The 14,161-nt window shown below is 43.9% G+C and overlaps 2 protein-coding genes across 6 annotated transcripts in view; one reads left to right on the top strand and one right to left on the bottom strand.

Annotated features, from left to right (window-relative positions):
- The window catches only part of PGM3 (phosphoglucomutase 3), a 40,750-nt gene extending 39,310 nt beyond the window's left edge, over positions 1 to 1,440 (bottom strand). For 2 of the 3 annotated variants that reach the window (XR_009212144.1, XM_032152444.2), the window contains exon 1: positions 1,335 to 1,440. The gene's annotated coding sequence lies outside the window, so the exon portion shown is untranslated. Of the gene's footprint in view, positions 1 to 1,117; positions 1,141 to 1,334 lie in introns of those variants that run through there. The other variant, XM_058434884.1, reaches the window with a different exon arrangement.
- A 78-nt stretch (positions 1,441 to 1,518) lies between these two features.
- RWDD2A (RWD domain containing 2A) lies at positions 1,519 to 7,103 on the top strand. Of its 3 annotated transcripts, none has more exons than XM_032152348.2 (3): positions 1,519 to 1,599; positions 2,439 to 2,779; positions 3,731 to 7,103. In XM_032152348.2, exons 2-3 carry the CDS (start codon positions 2,579 to 2,581, stop codon positions 4,406 to 4,408), a joined length of 879 nt encoding a protein of 292 aa, XP_032008239.1. In that variant the 5' UTR covers positions 1,519 to 1,599; positions 2,439 to 2,578; the 3' UTR covers positions 4,409 to 7,103. The 3 variants fall into 3 exon arrangements, with proteins under 3 accessions (XP_032008239.1, XP_058290878.1, XP_032008248.1); XM_058434895.1 differs by lacking the exon at positions 1,519 to 1,599 and adding an exon at positions 1,623 to 1,914; XM_032152357.2 differs by lacking the exons at positions 1,519 to 1,599; positions 2,439 to 2,779 and adding an exon at positions 2,797 to 3,398.
- The last annotated feature ends 7,058 nt before the right edge of the window (positions 7,104 to 14,161 follow it).

Below are 14,161 nucleotides of genomic sequence, written 5' to 3'. Positions count from 1 at the left end.
ACCCAGATCTTTTTCCATTTGCTAAGAACAATCAGGACACCCTTCTAAGATGTTGCTCTAAAACTAGCAATATCTTCTTCCGAAAGAATGCCACCTTTTTCCTTTACTTTTAAAAATAAAACATCGGCCGGGAGCGGTGGCTCACGCCTGTAATCTTAGCACTTTGAAAGGCCAAGGCAGGCAGATCACCTGAGGTCAGGAGTTTGAAGCCAGCCTGGCCAACATGGGGAAAACGCCTCTCTACTAAAAATACAAAAAAATTAGTCGGGCGTGTTGGCGGGTGCCTGTAATCCCAGCTACTCGGGAGGCTGAAGCAGGAGAATCTCTTGAACCCGGGAGGCGGAGGTTGCAGTGAGCCGAGATCGCGCCACTGCACTCCAGGCTGGGCGACAGGGTGAGACTCCGTCTCAAAACAAACAAACAACAACAACAAAAAATCGGCCCTTAGCCCACTAATACTGCTTTCTCTGGGATACTCCCATTAAGTGGAACTTGGGGTTTCCAACCTCAGTCAGTAGTTTTCCTTCAGTAGTCCATATACTACATTTCCTGGGTCAATTAATTCCCAATTAGCCCAGAGATGAGGAGCAGTCCCCCAGCTGCTAGCCTCATAATTTTGTTTTCTTTATTGTCCTTCATTGCTTCAACGAACAGAACTTACAAGAAATGGTGAAAAATACTTGCTTTTGTCCAGTTGGAAAAAGCTGGCATTCAGTAAGCTAATTTAGTTCAAGACAGTCATCAAATCTCTTTCCTAATGATGAATACATATTTGTAAAAACTGAGCAGTCAGTTATGTGTCATGATTATTCATAAGGGTGTAAACCAGTCCTGTTAACTCCAAAAAGCCATTTAAAAAAAAAAAAAAGGTCCAGATAATATGAGTTCATCCCTTCATGCGTTTTAGGCCCCACAACTACTTTCAATGCGTCTGCGAATGCCTTTATTGAACGCATATTTGCCAAATCCAGCGTCCACGCAAAAAGTTAAGAGTATCCCCCTCCTCTCCATTCAATCTTCAAAACTCCTTGGTGCCTCTCTCCCGCCTACCCTCGAATCACCGCACAAGGGTGATTCCCGGCACTCCACCCTGAGGTCCCCGCCTAGGTCCACGTACCAGAGCCCCGGCAGGAGACCCGCGGCCCGGCCCGACCAGCCCGTTCGCGGGACGCAGGGGCCTGTAGGTGTGTCCCGCGCGCTCCGCCGCTTGGTCAGTCGCCCGCCAGACCGCTAGCGCCTCTGTCGGGCAGAGAATCTAACCTGTCCCGCTCCCACCGAGCCCCTGCCGACCGGTAGTCTCCCTTCTCAACTCCCAGTCTCGGGGCCCGGCTTACCTCGGTCAGGAAGCCCCCTTCACCTACACGGACCGGAGAAGCGCCCAAGCGACAGCGTCTGCAACCAGACCCAGTCCTCAGAACCGCAGACGTGGCCCTGCGTGGCTTCCGGCTCGTCGCCACGCCCCCTAGCCAATCACGGCAGAGGACTGTGCGCCGGCCCCGCCCCCTTCTCGCCGCCGGTCGCGCGCAGCTCGCGCCTGAGGAACTGCGGCTGCGGTTCCGAGCGGGGTCTGGGGCTGTTACCATTGAATGACTAGAAAGGGTGAGGTCCCCGCGGTGGCCCGGGGGTTGGGGCCGAGGGTCGCGGGTCCTCAGAGTACTGCGGCCACGGAGGCGCAGCCTCCGCCTCCAAATCCGGGCCTCTGGGGGCGGCAGGCCCTGCGTTCCTGGGAAGCCGGGGTTCCCGGTGGTCTTGGCTAGGGGCGGGGGTGGGGAATGAGCCCCGTCGCTGGGCCTCCGACGGGGAGACCTCGCCCACAGTGAGCGCCGCCGGCGGCCCGCATCCGCCTGTCCGACGTCGAGGTCATCTCCCAAACCTTTGAGGCTGGGAAGCCTTCTCCGGCCGCCGTCTCCCCGGGTACCCCCTTCCCCCGGCTCACTGTAAACATCTTTTATTTAATGACCTCTGAGACACCCCCTACCCTCATCCTGGGTCCCTCGGGGCAGAGTCCAGTGACTCGTACACGTCCGGAGCTCTGGAATGCGGCCCAAGCGAAAAGGCACCCCGGTGTGGCGGGGGGGGGCGGTCCGCGTGTCCGGGACCCAAGGGTGGCGACTGGCGCTGGGGAGCTCGGAGCTCATCCCGCTGGCACTGCGGCCTCTCTCGCCGCAGCCTCTGGCTCCGCCCAAGCCCGAGCCCCAGCCTTTCCCAGAATTCAGGCTTGCAGAGCGTCTGCAGGTGTCAGTCTGCCACCTGCAGCGGGACAATTCCAAACACCTGTTGAAAGTGCAGATTCCCCTATCTAGTGCGGGGTGCGGGAGGCGGGAGCCCGGGTACGCAGAATGTGGGTTTTAAAAGGAGTGTTTTAGAGGATGTTGTGCATACTAGATTTTGGAGTCAGGAAATAAAGAAGAGTGTAAGTGTCCGGTTTGTGCCCCTAGCTCTCGGTGCAAAGCGTTCCTGCAGAATTGCTTCCACGTAAAGGGACCTTCGGGAAATTTCGCTGGACGCCGGCTGGCACTGACAAACCCAGCGTCCCTGGGCCTTGTGAGGTTTCCAGGCAGGCTGATTGCGAGGCAACATGTCTGCTTCGGTGAAAGAAAGCCTTCAGCTTCAGCTACTGGAGATGGAAATGCTGTTTTCTATGTTTCCTAACCAAGGAGAAGTAAAACTTGAAGATGTAAATGCCCTGACAAATATAAAGAGGTATTTGGAAGGCACAAGGGAGGCGCTGCCACCAAAAATCGAATTTGTAATTACTCTCCAGATTGAAGAGCCCAAGGTAGGTGCCCTGATTTAAGTGTTTGCCAGGTGCCCGGTTTTTAACTGAAACATCTAGAACATGAGCTTTATGTCAAGGAAAGATAGAAATATTCCAGGTGCATATTTCCTTGTTTGAAAGATACGGAATGCTCTATAAATTGTCTTCAGTAAATATCTTTAATTTTATGTGAACATACATACCTTTTTGACAAATATACCTGGAGTTTATATTGAAGCTATCTTGCAGTCTTATGCCATTATTATTTTGTTCACCCATCCAGTTGGACTACCTTTCACATGTATCATGATTTTCATAAATCTAAATATCTCCTGTAACAAAACTGTCTTTTAAGGAGTGAATGAGTGGATTTTTTGATGGCACTAAAACACAGAAAGCAAATACGGATGGAAAAATCTAAAGACTAAAAATGAATTTACCTCCGTCTTCTGATCCATTTATCTCCAGCAACATTAGCATAGCATAGGTAACACGTGGACTGGGCATTTGAGAACCACTGTTGTAGCTATTTCCTACTCATCCTTCAGTTGTCATTCCCTCAGAGGAGACTTTCTGGTTCTCCAGACTGGATTCTGTCCTGCTGGTTACACACTTCAATGGAACCCTCCACTTTTCCATGGTAATGCTTTTCACAATTGAAATTAAATACTTGCTATATGTAATTATTTGTTTAATGTGTATCTCCTTCACTAGGCCCTGGACTTCATGAAGGGCAAAAATAGTGTCTGGCTTAGTCACTTTTTTATCCCAGCACAAGGGCACCTGGCACACGTAGTTGTTCAATAAATATTGAAATAATGCATAAAAGGAAGCAATCGTGTATGTAAAGTACCTGGTACAGAGCTGACACTTAATAGTAGCAATAACATTTCTCAAAATCATGCAGTTGCTATTGATAAACTAGCTTATGTGATGTTATGGTATTTAAATCTATTTGATTTTCATTTTAAGGTGAAAATTGATTTGCAAGTGACCATGCCTCACAGCTACCCCTATGTAGCATTGCAGCTGTTTGGACGGTCATCTGAACTTGACAGACATCAGCAGCTACTTCTCAACAAAGGTCTCACTTCTTACATAGGGACTTTTGATCCAGGTGAGCTCTGTGTATGTGCAGCAATCCAGTGGCTACAGGACAACAGTGCATCTTATTTCCTGAACAGAAAGCTTGTATATGAACCATCTACACAAGCAAAGCCAGTCAAGAACACATTCCTCCGAATGTGGATCTACAGTCACCATATATATCAGCAGGACCTAAGGAAAAAGATTTTGGATGTTGGGAAAAGGTTAGATGTGACTGGATTTTGCATGACAGGAAAGCCTGGTATAATCTGTGTGGAGGGTTTCAAAGAGCACTGTGAGGAGTTCTGGCACACAATTAGGTACCCCAATTGGAAGCACATTTCCTGTAAGCATGCTGAAAGCGTGGAGACAGAAGGAAATGGTGAGGACCTGCGCCTTTTCCATTCTTTTGAAGAATTACTCCTTGAGGCTCATGGTGACTATGGATTAAGGAATGACTATCACATGAATCTGGGCCAGTTCTTAGAATTTCTCAAGAAGCACAAAAGTGAGCATGTTTTTCAGATACTATTTGGTATTGAAAGCAAAAGTTCAGACTCGTAAAAAGCGATTAAGAGGCCTATGCTTGTAATTTCACTAAGTCAGTATTTCTGTTAATAAGACCAAAATAAAAAGGCTGGTGGCTGTGTAGCATCCTCAGTGCAAAACTCAGCTCCAGAATTTTCACCTGGTAATGAATTTCAACTGACAGTGAAATGAATAGGCCTTTAAACTTTGTAACAGTGCAATTGTGATGTTATCTCCAGGTTCTTGTGTTAAGTCATTCAAAAACTATTTCATTGTAAATTAATAAAAACAATCCATTTAACTTGTGAAGCTGATTTGATTGAAGAGGAATCCAAAGCCCATAACTAACATCAAAAATCAAACTGCAATTATGAATTGAGAAATATGAATAGCATTTATTTCACATTGCTAGCACACATGTGACACACCCACTTGTCTTTCATTATTGGAAATCTAAATCAAGTTTAAAATGAGAACAGGAAGGACATGTTTACTTCCTTTTTTGAGACGGAGTCTCACTTCGTCGCCAGGCTGGAGTGCAGTGGTGTGATCTCGGCTCACTGCATCCTCAGCTTCCCAGGTTCAAGCGATTCTCCTGCCTCTGCCTCCCAAGTAGCTGGGACTACAGGCGTGCGCCACCACGCCCAGCTAATTGTTATATTTTTAGTAGAGACGGTTTCATCATGTTGGCCAGGATGGTCTCGATCTCTTAACCTCGTGATCTGCCTGCCTCAGCCTTCCAAAGTGCTCGGATTACAGGTGTGAGCCACTGCGCCCAGCCCATTTACTTCATTTCTTACTTTAAACTCCTATTTCGAGTGTTTTAGTAAAACTAGATCCTAATAGCCGTGGCAAAGGACTCATAGAAATGAAGTCCCAGGAGTTAAAAGATGACGCACAATGCTATGTGTTCTGGCTGTTTATATCAGTTAATGATACTAGCAATCCTGATACCAGTATTAGTTTAATTCTTATCCAGAAAAGATAAATACATGGTTCCTTGTCTACAAAGTATTCCTCTGTTTCAATCCAACCTTTGCCTGTGTGCCAGTATGCATTACTATACAGGGCAAGAGACTGTTGAGGGGACCAGTGTGGATATCTGCATCATTACCTTATTGGGGAAAAAAAAAATCTAATTCTACAGTCTGGTGATGTTACTGCCATCTCCTCTGAAAATTCCAAGCTCCACAGGCTTCACCAGGCTTTTCAAAATGAGAGTTTATTTTACTGATTAAAAACCACTATTTAAGTAGCTCTTGCCAAACCTTTTCATTACCAGGTCTCCATCCCTCCCCAAGTATTTCTGCGAGTCTCATGTGCTAAGAGATATCTTGAGCAGCCTCTGCAGCTCTCCATGTTTTTGTAGTCAGCTACTGCTGCCCTTTCCCGGGAGGCATTCCATTCTCCTACTGGGTCCCCTCAAGATGCCAAAGCTGCGTGCTGGAATTTAGGAACAAATCCTGTTAGATGTCAGACAGTGCTGCTTGTGCTGGGGAGCCTACAGAACTTCTGGTGAAACTACCATCTGGTTTTACCCTCTGTGCCATGGATGCAGACGTGTCCTTGGGCTACGGAGAGGACATGATGGACCAGGAGGCCCTATCCCCAGGAGGTTTTAGAACTGGGTCCACTTTGTACTGCCTCTTTCTTCTTAGGTCACAATGAGTGTCCTCTCCGGGTACAACTCAGATCTTCAACCCATGGCTCGCCGTGGGCCTGCCCCGCCAGGTCCTCCAGCTCCTCCAGCTCGCCATTCATGTTTCCATCCTAGCCTTGGTGTGCTGGAACTCAGGCTGGAGCCTGACACTTTGCTGATATGCAAAGGGGAGAAATAGGACTTACATTGCCAAGGAATCATTTCTTAATGTTTGCCAGCACTAAAAACAACAAAGTATAGGAATCTTTTTCCCCCACAGTCTCCACAAAGCTATCAATAATTATAATTAGCATTTACAAGTTTTAGGCCTTCAACAGATGTAACTCCATCCAAATGAATCAATATGTGCCATCAACCTACCTCATAGAGGTGTTTTTCCTGATTACATGAGCAAAAGTAGCTACAGAAAGATAAGTGTAAAGAAAAGGGAATAAATTCTAGGTTATGAACTCTACGGCTTCTGGAGCTATTTCTGAGATTTTTCAGAACCTACTTTTTTATAAGTCTAATTTGAGCCTTCTGCAATACTTTTTTCCTATCAGGAAAACTAATGCAGATAGTATTATGGGGAAGTGTAGGTTTTATAGAAAAAAAAGTACATGTATAATTCAAAACTCAACTTTGTATGTATAGGAGTCTGCTGGTTGTTTGCACAGCCTGATACAAGCACATAATAAAAGTCCATCATTCCCCAACCCCCTCCCCCTACACACACAGCTTATTTTGGGAAACTGCCCCTTCCCTGTGTGATTTGGGAGGAGAAAGTGATAGGAATCAAGTTGTCCTCTGGCAGCCTCCTGGAGAGATGGCTGTGAGCTCTTGCTGCTTAAACCTCTAGTGCCACCCTCATTTCTGACCTACTGAATGCTCAGCTGTTTGGCATTTCCTTTGAATGACCCAGCATCTTCCCTTTTGTTGTTGGAAATCAGAATCAGTCTCTATTGCTTGTAACTTAAGAATCTGGATATTCTATTTATTATATTCTTAAATGGTTATTTGGAAAATGTGCTCATTTATAAAAGTTGCAGTGTCTTTTTAAAGTTTGCTGAATTAAATGAGGCATATCGTCAAGTACGTTCTTTGCTTTTCATTCCTTACTGGTCTATTATGTGTTAGGCTAAGAGCTGAGGACACCTGCATAGTGAATTGAGTGGGCCGGATGAGTTGGCAGACCACAACACAGGGACCTCTAAAACATTCCTTATTAAATCAAACATACATTGCCTGTGAACTTGAGCGTTCACATATAACTCCTTACATGCCATCCATCCCCTCTCAGAACTTGAGAAGGTTCTGATGGTGTCTGTCTGCAGCCTTCATGGAACCCTTTTGAACAGGTTTTTTTCACTTGCTTTTATCTCAAGTAGCCCAGTAATAAGTCAAAAGAATAGTTATTGTCTGAAGGGGGCACAGTGCTGCTCACACTTCCTGGTTTTATACATAATCCTGACTTGCCACAGAAACTCTGAGCCCATTGGCTTTCCCTCATAAGGTCCACATGGTGGAACTAATTTCACCATAGCCTGGACCAGCTAGAGAGACCTCCTTCTGATCCCAGTCAAAACTAGACGCATTTGGGTCAACCCACGAATGAATTTGAGCAGGGTACACAGAATTTAAGCCCACTGTATTAGCTCATTCTCATGCTGCTAACAAAGACATACCCGAGACTGGGTAGTTTATAAAGGAAAGAGATTTAATGGACTCACAGTTCCACCTGGCTAGGGAGGCCTCACAATCACAGCAGAAGACGAAGGAAGAGCATAGGGACATCTTACATAGGGGCAGGCAAGAGATCTTGTGTAGGGGAACTCCCCTTTATGAAGCCACCAGATCTGGTGACACTCACTACCACGAGAACAGTATGGGGTAAATCACCCCCATGATTCAATTATCTTCACCTGGTTCCGTCCTTGACACATGGGGATTATTACTATTCAAGGTGAGATTTGGATAGGGGCACAGCCAAGCCCTATCACCCACCAAACACAGGGAGTTCTCCTTAGTTATAGAAGGAACAAAGTACACAATTTGTTCCTCACAATGAAGGGGAAATCCCAGCATGTACCAGACACTGGACCTCTACAAAACTTGGCTGCAGGCTCTGTGCTTCCATGGGATTTATCGTTCACCCTCTGGGATGACACATCTTACTAGGCATCCAGGAAACATGACTCCATTCTCCAAGTCCTATCAGATTATCACATGGAGGCATACAGCATGCTGCCCTGTACAGTGGTAAGCTGATCAAAGGTCTGATATCGAGACTGATATTCTGACATAGAAAGTTAATGTAACGTTGGAAAAAGACAATCTACATTGCTGCTTACTGAGATAGAGTAAATGCTTCAAGTGCTCTTTACTTACTGGAATAAAGGAAAAACAAAAAAGCATTGACCAAATCAGTAGCCAGCTACTTTCTGATTTGCTCCAATTGGAATCTGACAGCAGCTGCAATTGGAATCAACATCTGATTAAGTTTCGGAATATGTGCAGCAATTCTATTTTTTTGAGACGGAGTCTTGCTCTCTCGCTGTGTCACTCAGGCTGGAGTGCAGTGGCCCAATTTCAGCTCAAAGCAACCTCCGCCTCCCAGATTCAAGCCATGATAAGAATCACACTCTTGCTGCTTTCAAAGCTTTTGATGATGGGACTCATCTCTGCAAATCTCTTCATACTTCCTGATAGAATAACCCTCTTTTTATGGATCAGGGATCCAATGTGGATATATTGCCACAGAGGATGAAGAAATAAATTAGAACTCTTTACTGGAAAAATAAGTGGGGGATGGGTTTATTCCTATAGCATATACTTTGTTCCAAAGACCACAATGGTTTCAGAGACCTGAGAAATTTTTATTTGTTCAGAGCTGTTCCCAGATGGCCTCCAAAAGGCCTAATAGTTTCCTTTCTGCAGCGCATTGTTATCTTAGCAAATGGGAGCCTCAAAGTAAGGTTTTGGAAACATTTATGATATAATTACAGAGTTCTGCATCTTTAGGGGTCTTTCATTCACACCTGTTTGTGGCAATTTGGTGACACTGTATCTTGGTGGCTCCAGTCAGGCTTTTCTGCTATTGTTCTATATATCAAGTAGGATGTACATTGTTGCCAATGTATTTGGTCCTAGGCCAGGCTGGGATATAGCTGGTATGTACTGGCATGGCTGTATCAGTTTTATACAATGGTATCAATTTTTCTTGGTTAGTATGTATGCTGCCTCATTAATTTTTTGAACAGCATTTCAGGCCAGGAGGCCCCGTGTTATCCACAACCAAGGTTTCTGTGGGCTGAACTCTCGATTACACTGGGCCTGCTCCTATTACAATCACTGTTTTCACCTTGTCTCCAGTTGTTAATTGCTACTAAATGCTATTAAGCCTGTACCAACCCCAAGAGTCTGATGTCTCCATTGAAATCAGGAACCCCTTTTAACCATAACATTTTCCCAAGCCTTCCTAGCTTAAAGAGAAGCATCACTAAAATGCTTTTCATGGATGCTGGTACTCCCTTCACCAGTGTTATTTCTCTCAAGGCCTTAGTGAAAGGAGGGTCATTGATAGGTCCTCCAAGGAGACTTAGGGGATCAATAGATTAGGACGGTCATATTGCACACAACAATTCCACTCCAACATTCCTATCTTTGTGAATATTTGAATGGCTTTAGATTATTTAAGGAATGTTTGCATTCTCAATTTCATTTAACGTGGACCATTATTCGTGTTTCACTCAACTAACTGAACCAACAAGTCAAATCACCCCCAGCTGCTCAAGGCAGCACGCAGAATCCAGAATCTGTGGCAAGTGTACCCTGTCAATCATTTCTGCCCTATCCAAAATACGTTCTCCTTGTCAACGTAACGTTCTGAGAATCCCACACATTTTTGTCTGGGTTTTTGCCAATATATATGAGCAAAGCCTAGAATTTTTTTGCCATAAGTCTCCTCCTTCTGGATTTGCCTTTTAAATTCTAGCCACCACAGCCCCTCTCATGCTGGAATCTGATTTGAGGTGTATAGAAATCATGAGAATAATGGAGGAGGAGCGTAGGCCTCCCTTTACAATTGGTTTCCCTTTACAAGGTAATTATTACCTCAGGTGAGGTCATTACAGGATCTTCTTAGCAAGGCAGTAACAACCTCTTTAGACAGGAAGAGCTCCTGCTTTGATTAGCAAAGGAGAACATGAAAACTATCCCAGTTTTCCTGGGACTGAGGGGTTTCCTGGGACACAGGACTTTCAGTTCTGAAACCTGGACTATTGTTCTCCCTAGTTTAGGATATTATGCGTCCTCCAAATCCCCTTCCCCATTCCAAATCAAGGTCCTACTGTTTCTTGGTCAATACTCTAAGTTTTACATAAGAGGCCTAATGAGGATGTCAGTTTAACTCACGGTATTAATATAATTTGGCAACCAGCAAGATTAAGTATGACCTTGGTTTTCAATTATTTCAGCGTTATAACTAGAGAGAAAATATTTTGTTAGCAAAAACATAGGGCTGTTTCTGGTTTTTAGATTAAGAATTCACTCTAAAATTTTTGAGCTGAGGATTTCAGACTCAAGCCTAAATTATCTTTCTTTATGTATCCATCTCTGCTAGAAGCAACCACCCCAACTCACAGTCCTGGAATTCCTTGTCCTTTACACTGTTTTATGGCAGCAGCCATCTGATCCACCTAAACCTTCCCTTCCTTAGATAATATATTCCATTTTACCTCATAGTTGTGTTTATGAGGTCCCAAACATATTTTGCTACATTAATTTTCATTAACTTTATAGTTTTACCATTCATACCTAGGTCTCTAATCGATCTGGAGTCTACCTTTTCACATAGTGTAAGGTAGGGTTCTAGTTTTAATTTTCTCCATGTTGTGGGCCAGTTTTTCCAGTCCTTTACCAAGCATTCTGTTCTTTATCTATTGATTTTTGTGCTAGCTTGCTGTATTAGTTTTCACGCTACTAATAAAGACATATCCAAGACTAGGTAATTTATAAAGGAAAGAGGTTTAATTGACTCACAGTTCAGCATGGCTGGGAGGTCTCAGGAAAGTTATGGTCATGGAGGAGGGAGAAGCAAATACGTTCTTCTTCACATGGCAGCAGCAAGGAGAAGTGCAGAGCGAAGTGGGGAAAAACCCCTTATAAAACCATCAGATCTTGTGAGAACTCACTGTCATGAGAATGGCATGGAGGTAACTGCTCTCATGATTCAATTACCTCCCACCTGTCCTTCCCAGGCCATGTGGGGATTATGGGAACTACAATTCAAGATGAGATTTGGGTGGGGACACAGCCAAACTATATCACTTGGTAACTCATATTCCTGTGAGTTTCCTGTTCCATTCCATTGTCCTGTATATTCTCATGACTTTGATGTATATGCAACTATCTGTAGCGTAATTCCCCCTTTGCTTTGCTTTTACAAATTGACTTAATTTTTTTTTTTTTCTTTTTTTCTGAGACAGAGTCTTGCTCTGTCACCCAGGCTGGAGTGCAGTGGTGTGATCTCGGCTCACTACAACCTCTGCTTTCCAGGTTCAAGTGATTCTTCAGGCTCAGCCTCCGGAGTGGCTGAGCCACCATACCCAACTAATTTGTTGTTGTTGTTGTTGTTGTTTAGTGGAGACAGGGTTCCACCACTTTGGCCAGGCTGGTCTTGAACTTCTGACCTCCCAAAGTGCTGGGATTACAGGTGTGAGCCACTGTGCCTGGCCGCAAATTGACTTAATTATTTACAGGTCATTATTTTTCAATTATGAAGAGAGGTGAGTTAAAATATCCAGCTATTATGGTGAATGTGTATATTTTACCATTTATTTCTGCCATTGTTTTCCATATATTTTGAAGCTGTTTTATTAAAAGCATAGAAAGAATTGTGTCTTTTAATGACTGACCCATTTATCACTATCTCTGCTAATATGCCTTGCCTTGAAGTGTGCTTCTCTGATATTAGTAGAGCCACAGCAGCTTTCTTGGGCTTACCCTTTGTATGAGATATCTTTTGCCATCCTTTTACTGTCAACCTTTTTGTGTCATTATATTTAAAGTATGTCTCTTATAAACAGCATATAATTGTAGGCTGGGCATGGTGCCTCATGCCTGTAATCCCAGCAGTTTGGGAGGCTGAGGCAGGAGGATCACTTGCCCTCAGGAGCTTGAGACCAGCCTGGGCAATATAGTGAAGCCTCATCTCTATAATAACAACAAAAAATATATATAAACAGCATATAATTGGATCTTTAAAAAAAATCCAATCTGACAATTTTTGCTATTAGAGTGTTTAGTTCACTTGCATTTAACATAATTACCAACAAAGTTGGGTTTATGTCTACCATCTTGCTATTAGTTTTATATTTATCCCAGGAGTTAAGCTCTTATGTTCTTTGTTCCTCCTTTATCTTTCTTTTGCTTTAATCAAGTATTTCAAAATTATTCTATTTCTTTCATTAGCTTTTTTTTTTTTTTTTTTTTTGAGACAGAGTTTCGTTCTTGTTGCCCAGGCTGGAGTGCAATAGTACGATTTCGGCTTGCTGTAACCACCACCTCCTGGGTTCAAGCGATTCTCCTGTCTCAGCCTCCCAAGTAGTTGGGATTACAGGCACCTGCCACCACACCCGGATAATTTTGTATTTTAGTAGAGATGGGGTTTCACCATGTTGGTCAGGCTGGCCTTGAACTCCTGACCTCAGGTGATCCACCCACCTCGGCCTCCCAGCGTGTTGGGATCACATGTGTGAGCCACAGCGTCTGGCCTATTAGCTTTTAAACTATATCTTTTTTGTATTATTTTTAGTGTTTTAGAGGTTATAATATTCTTCCTTAATTTATTACTATATTCCTTGAATTCTTGCAATACCCGTTAAATTGTAAGGTTCCTAGATTGTTCATGAAGTGGTATATTACCTGCTACAGTATTCCTTTTATAATGGATGTACCACTTCATGAATAATGTATAAAACATACAGTAGTATACTTCCATTATTAATCCCCCTTCCACCCCTCGTCCTACTCTAGCCATACATTTTACTTCTACATATTTTATAAACCCCACATACATTGTTATTTTTATTAGTCAATAGTCTTATATGAATTTTAAAATAGTATTTTATATTCTCACACATCCACCTTTTCTGGTGCTTTTCTTTTCTTTTCTTTTCTTTTTTTTTTGAGACAGAGTTTTGCTGTTTTTTTTTTTTTTTGAGACAGAGTTTTGCTCTGTTGCCCAGGCTGGAGTGCAGTGGCGCAGTCTCGGCTCACTGCAACCTCCGCCTCCTGGGTTCAAGCAATTCTGCTGCCTCAGCCTCCCAAGTAGCTGGGAGGATAGGTACCTGCCGCCATGCCCGGCTAATTCTTTTTTCTTTTTTGGTATTTTTAGTGGGGGTTTCACCGTGTTAGCCAGGATGGTTTCAATCTCCTGACCTCATGATCAGCACACCTTGGCCTCCCAAAGTGCTAGGATTACAAGCGTGAGTCACCGGGCCCGGCCCTCTCTGGTGCTTTTCATTTTTTTCCCACAGATGCACGTTTCCATCTAGGATCATTTTCCCTCAGCCTGAAGAACTTCCTTTAGTATTTCTAGCAGTGTAGGTCTGCAGGCCGTGAATTAGCTCAGATTTCATTAGTCTGAAATGTCTCTATTTGCCTTAATTTCTGAAGGATATTTTCTCTAGGTATAGAATACTAAGTTTTAGACTGGGCACGGTGGCTCATGCCTGTAATCCCAGCACTTTGGGAGGCCGAGGCGGGCGGATCACTAGGTCAGGAGATCGAGACCATCCTGGCTAACACAGTGAAACCCTGTCTCTACTAAAAATACAAAAAAAAAAAAAAATTAGCCAGGCATGGTGGCGGGTGCCTGTAGTCCCAGCTACTTGGGAGGCTGAGGCAGGAGAATTGCTTGAACCCAGGAGGCGGAGGTTGCAGTGAGCCGAGATCGCGCCACTGCACTCCAGCCTGGGCGACAGAGCGAGACTCCATCTGAAAAAAAAAAAAAAAGAATGCTAAGTTTTATTCTTTTGGCACATTAAAAATGTCTATTATCTCATTTTTCTTCTGAGAAGTTGGCTGTCATTCTTATTGTACTTCTGAAGGCATTGTATACCTATTTCATTTGGCTGCTTTTAAGATTT

The sequence above is a fragment of the Hylobates moloch genome, unplaced genomic scaffold (assembly GCF_009828535.3).
Source record: "Hylobates moloch isolate HMO894 unplaced genomic scaffold, HMol_V3 SCAFFOLD_2, whole genome shotgun sequence".
NCBI lineage: Eukaryota > Metazoa > Chordata > Mammalia > Primates > Hylobatidae > Hylobates > Hylobates moloch.
The sequence above is the reverse complement of the archived record's forward strand: the minus strand, read 5'-3'. Positions and strand labels throughout refer to the sequence as shown.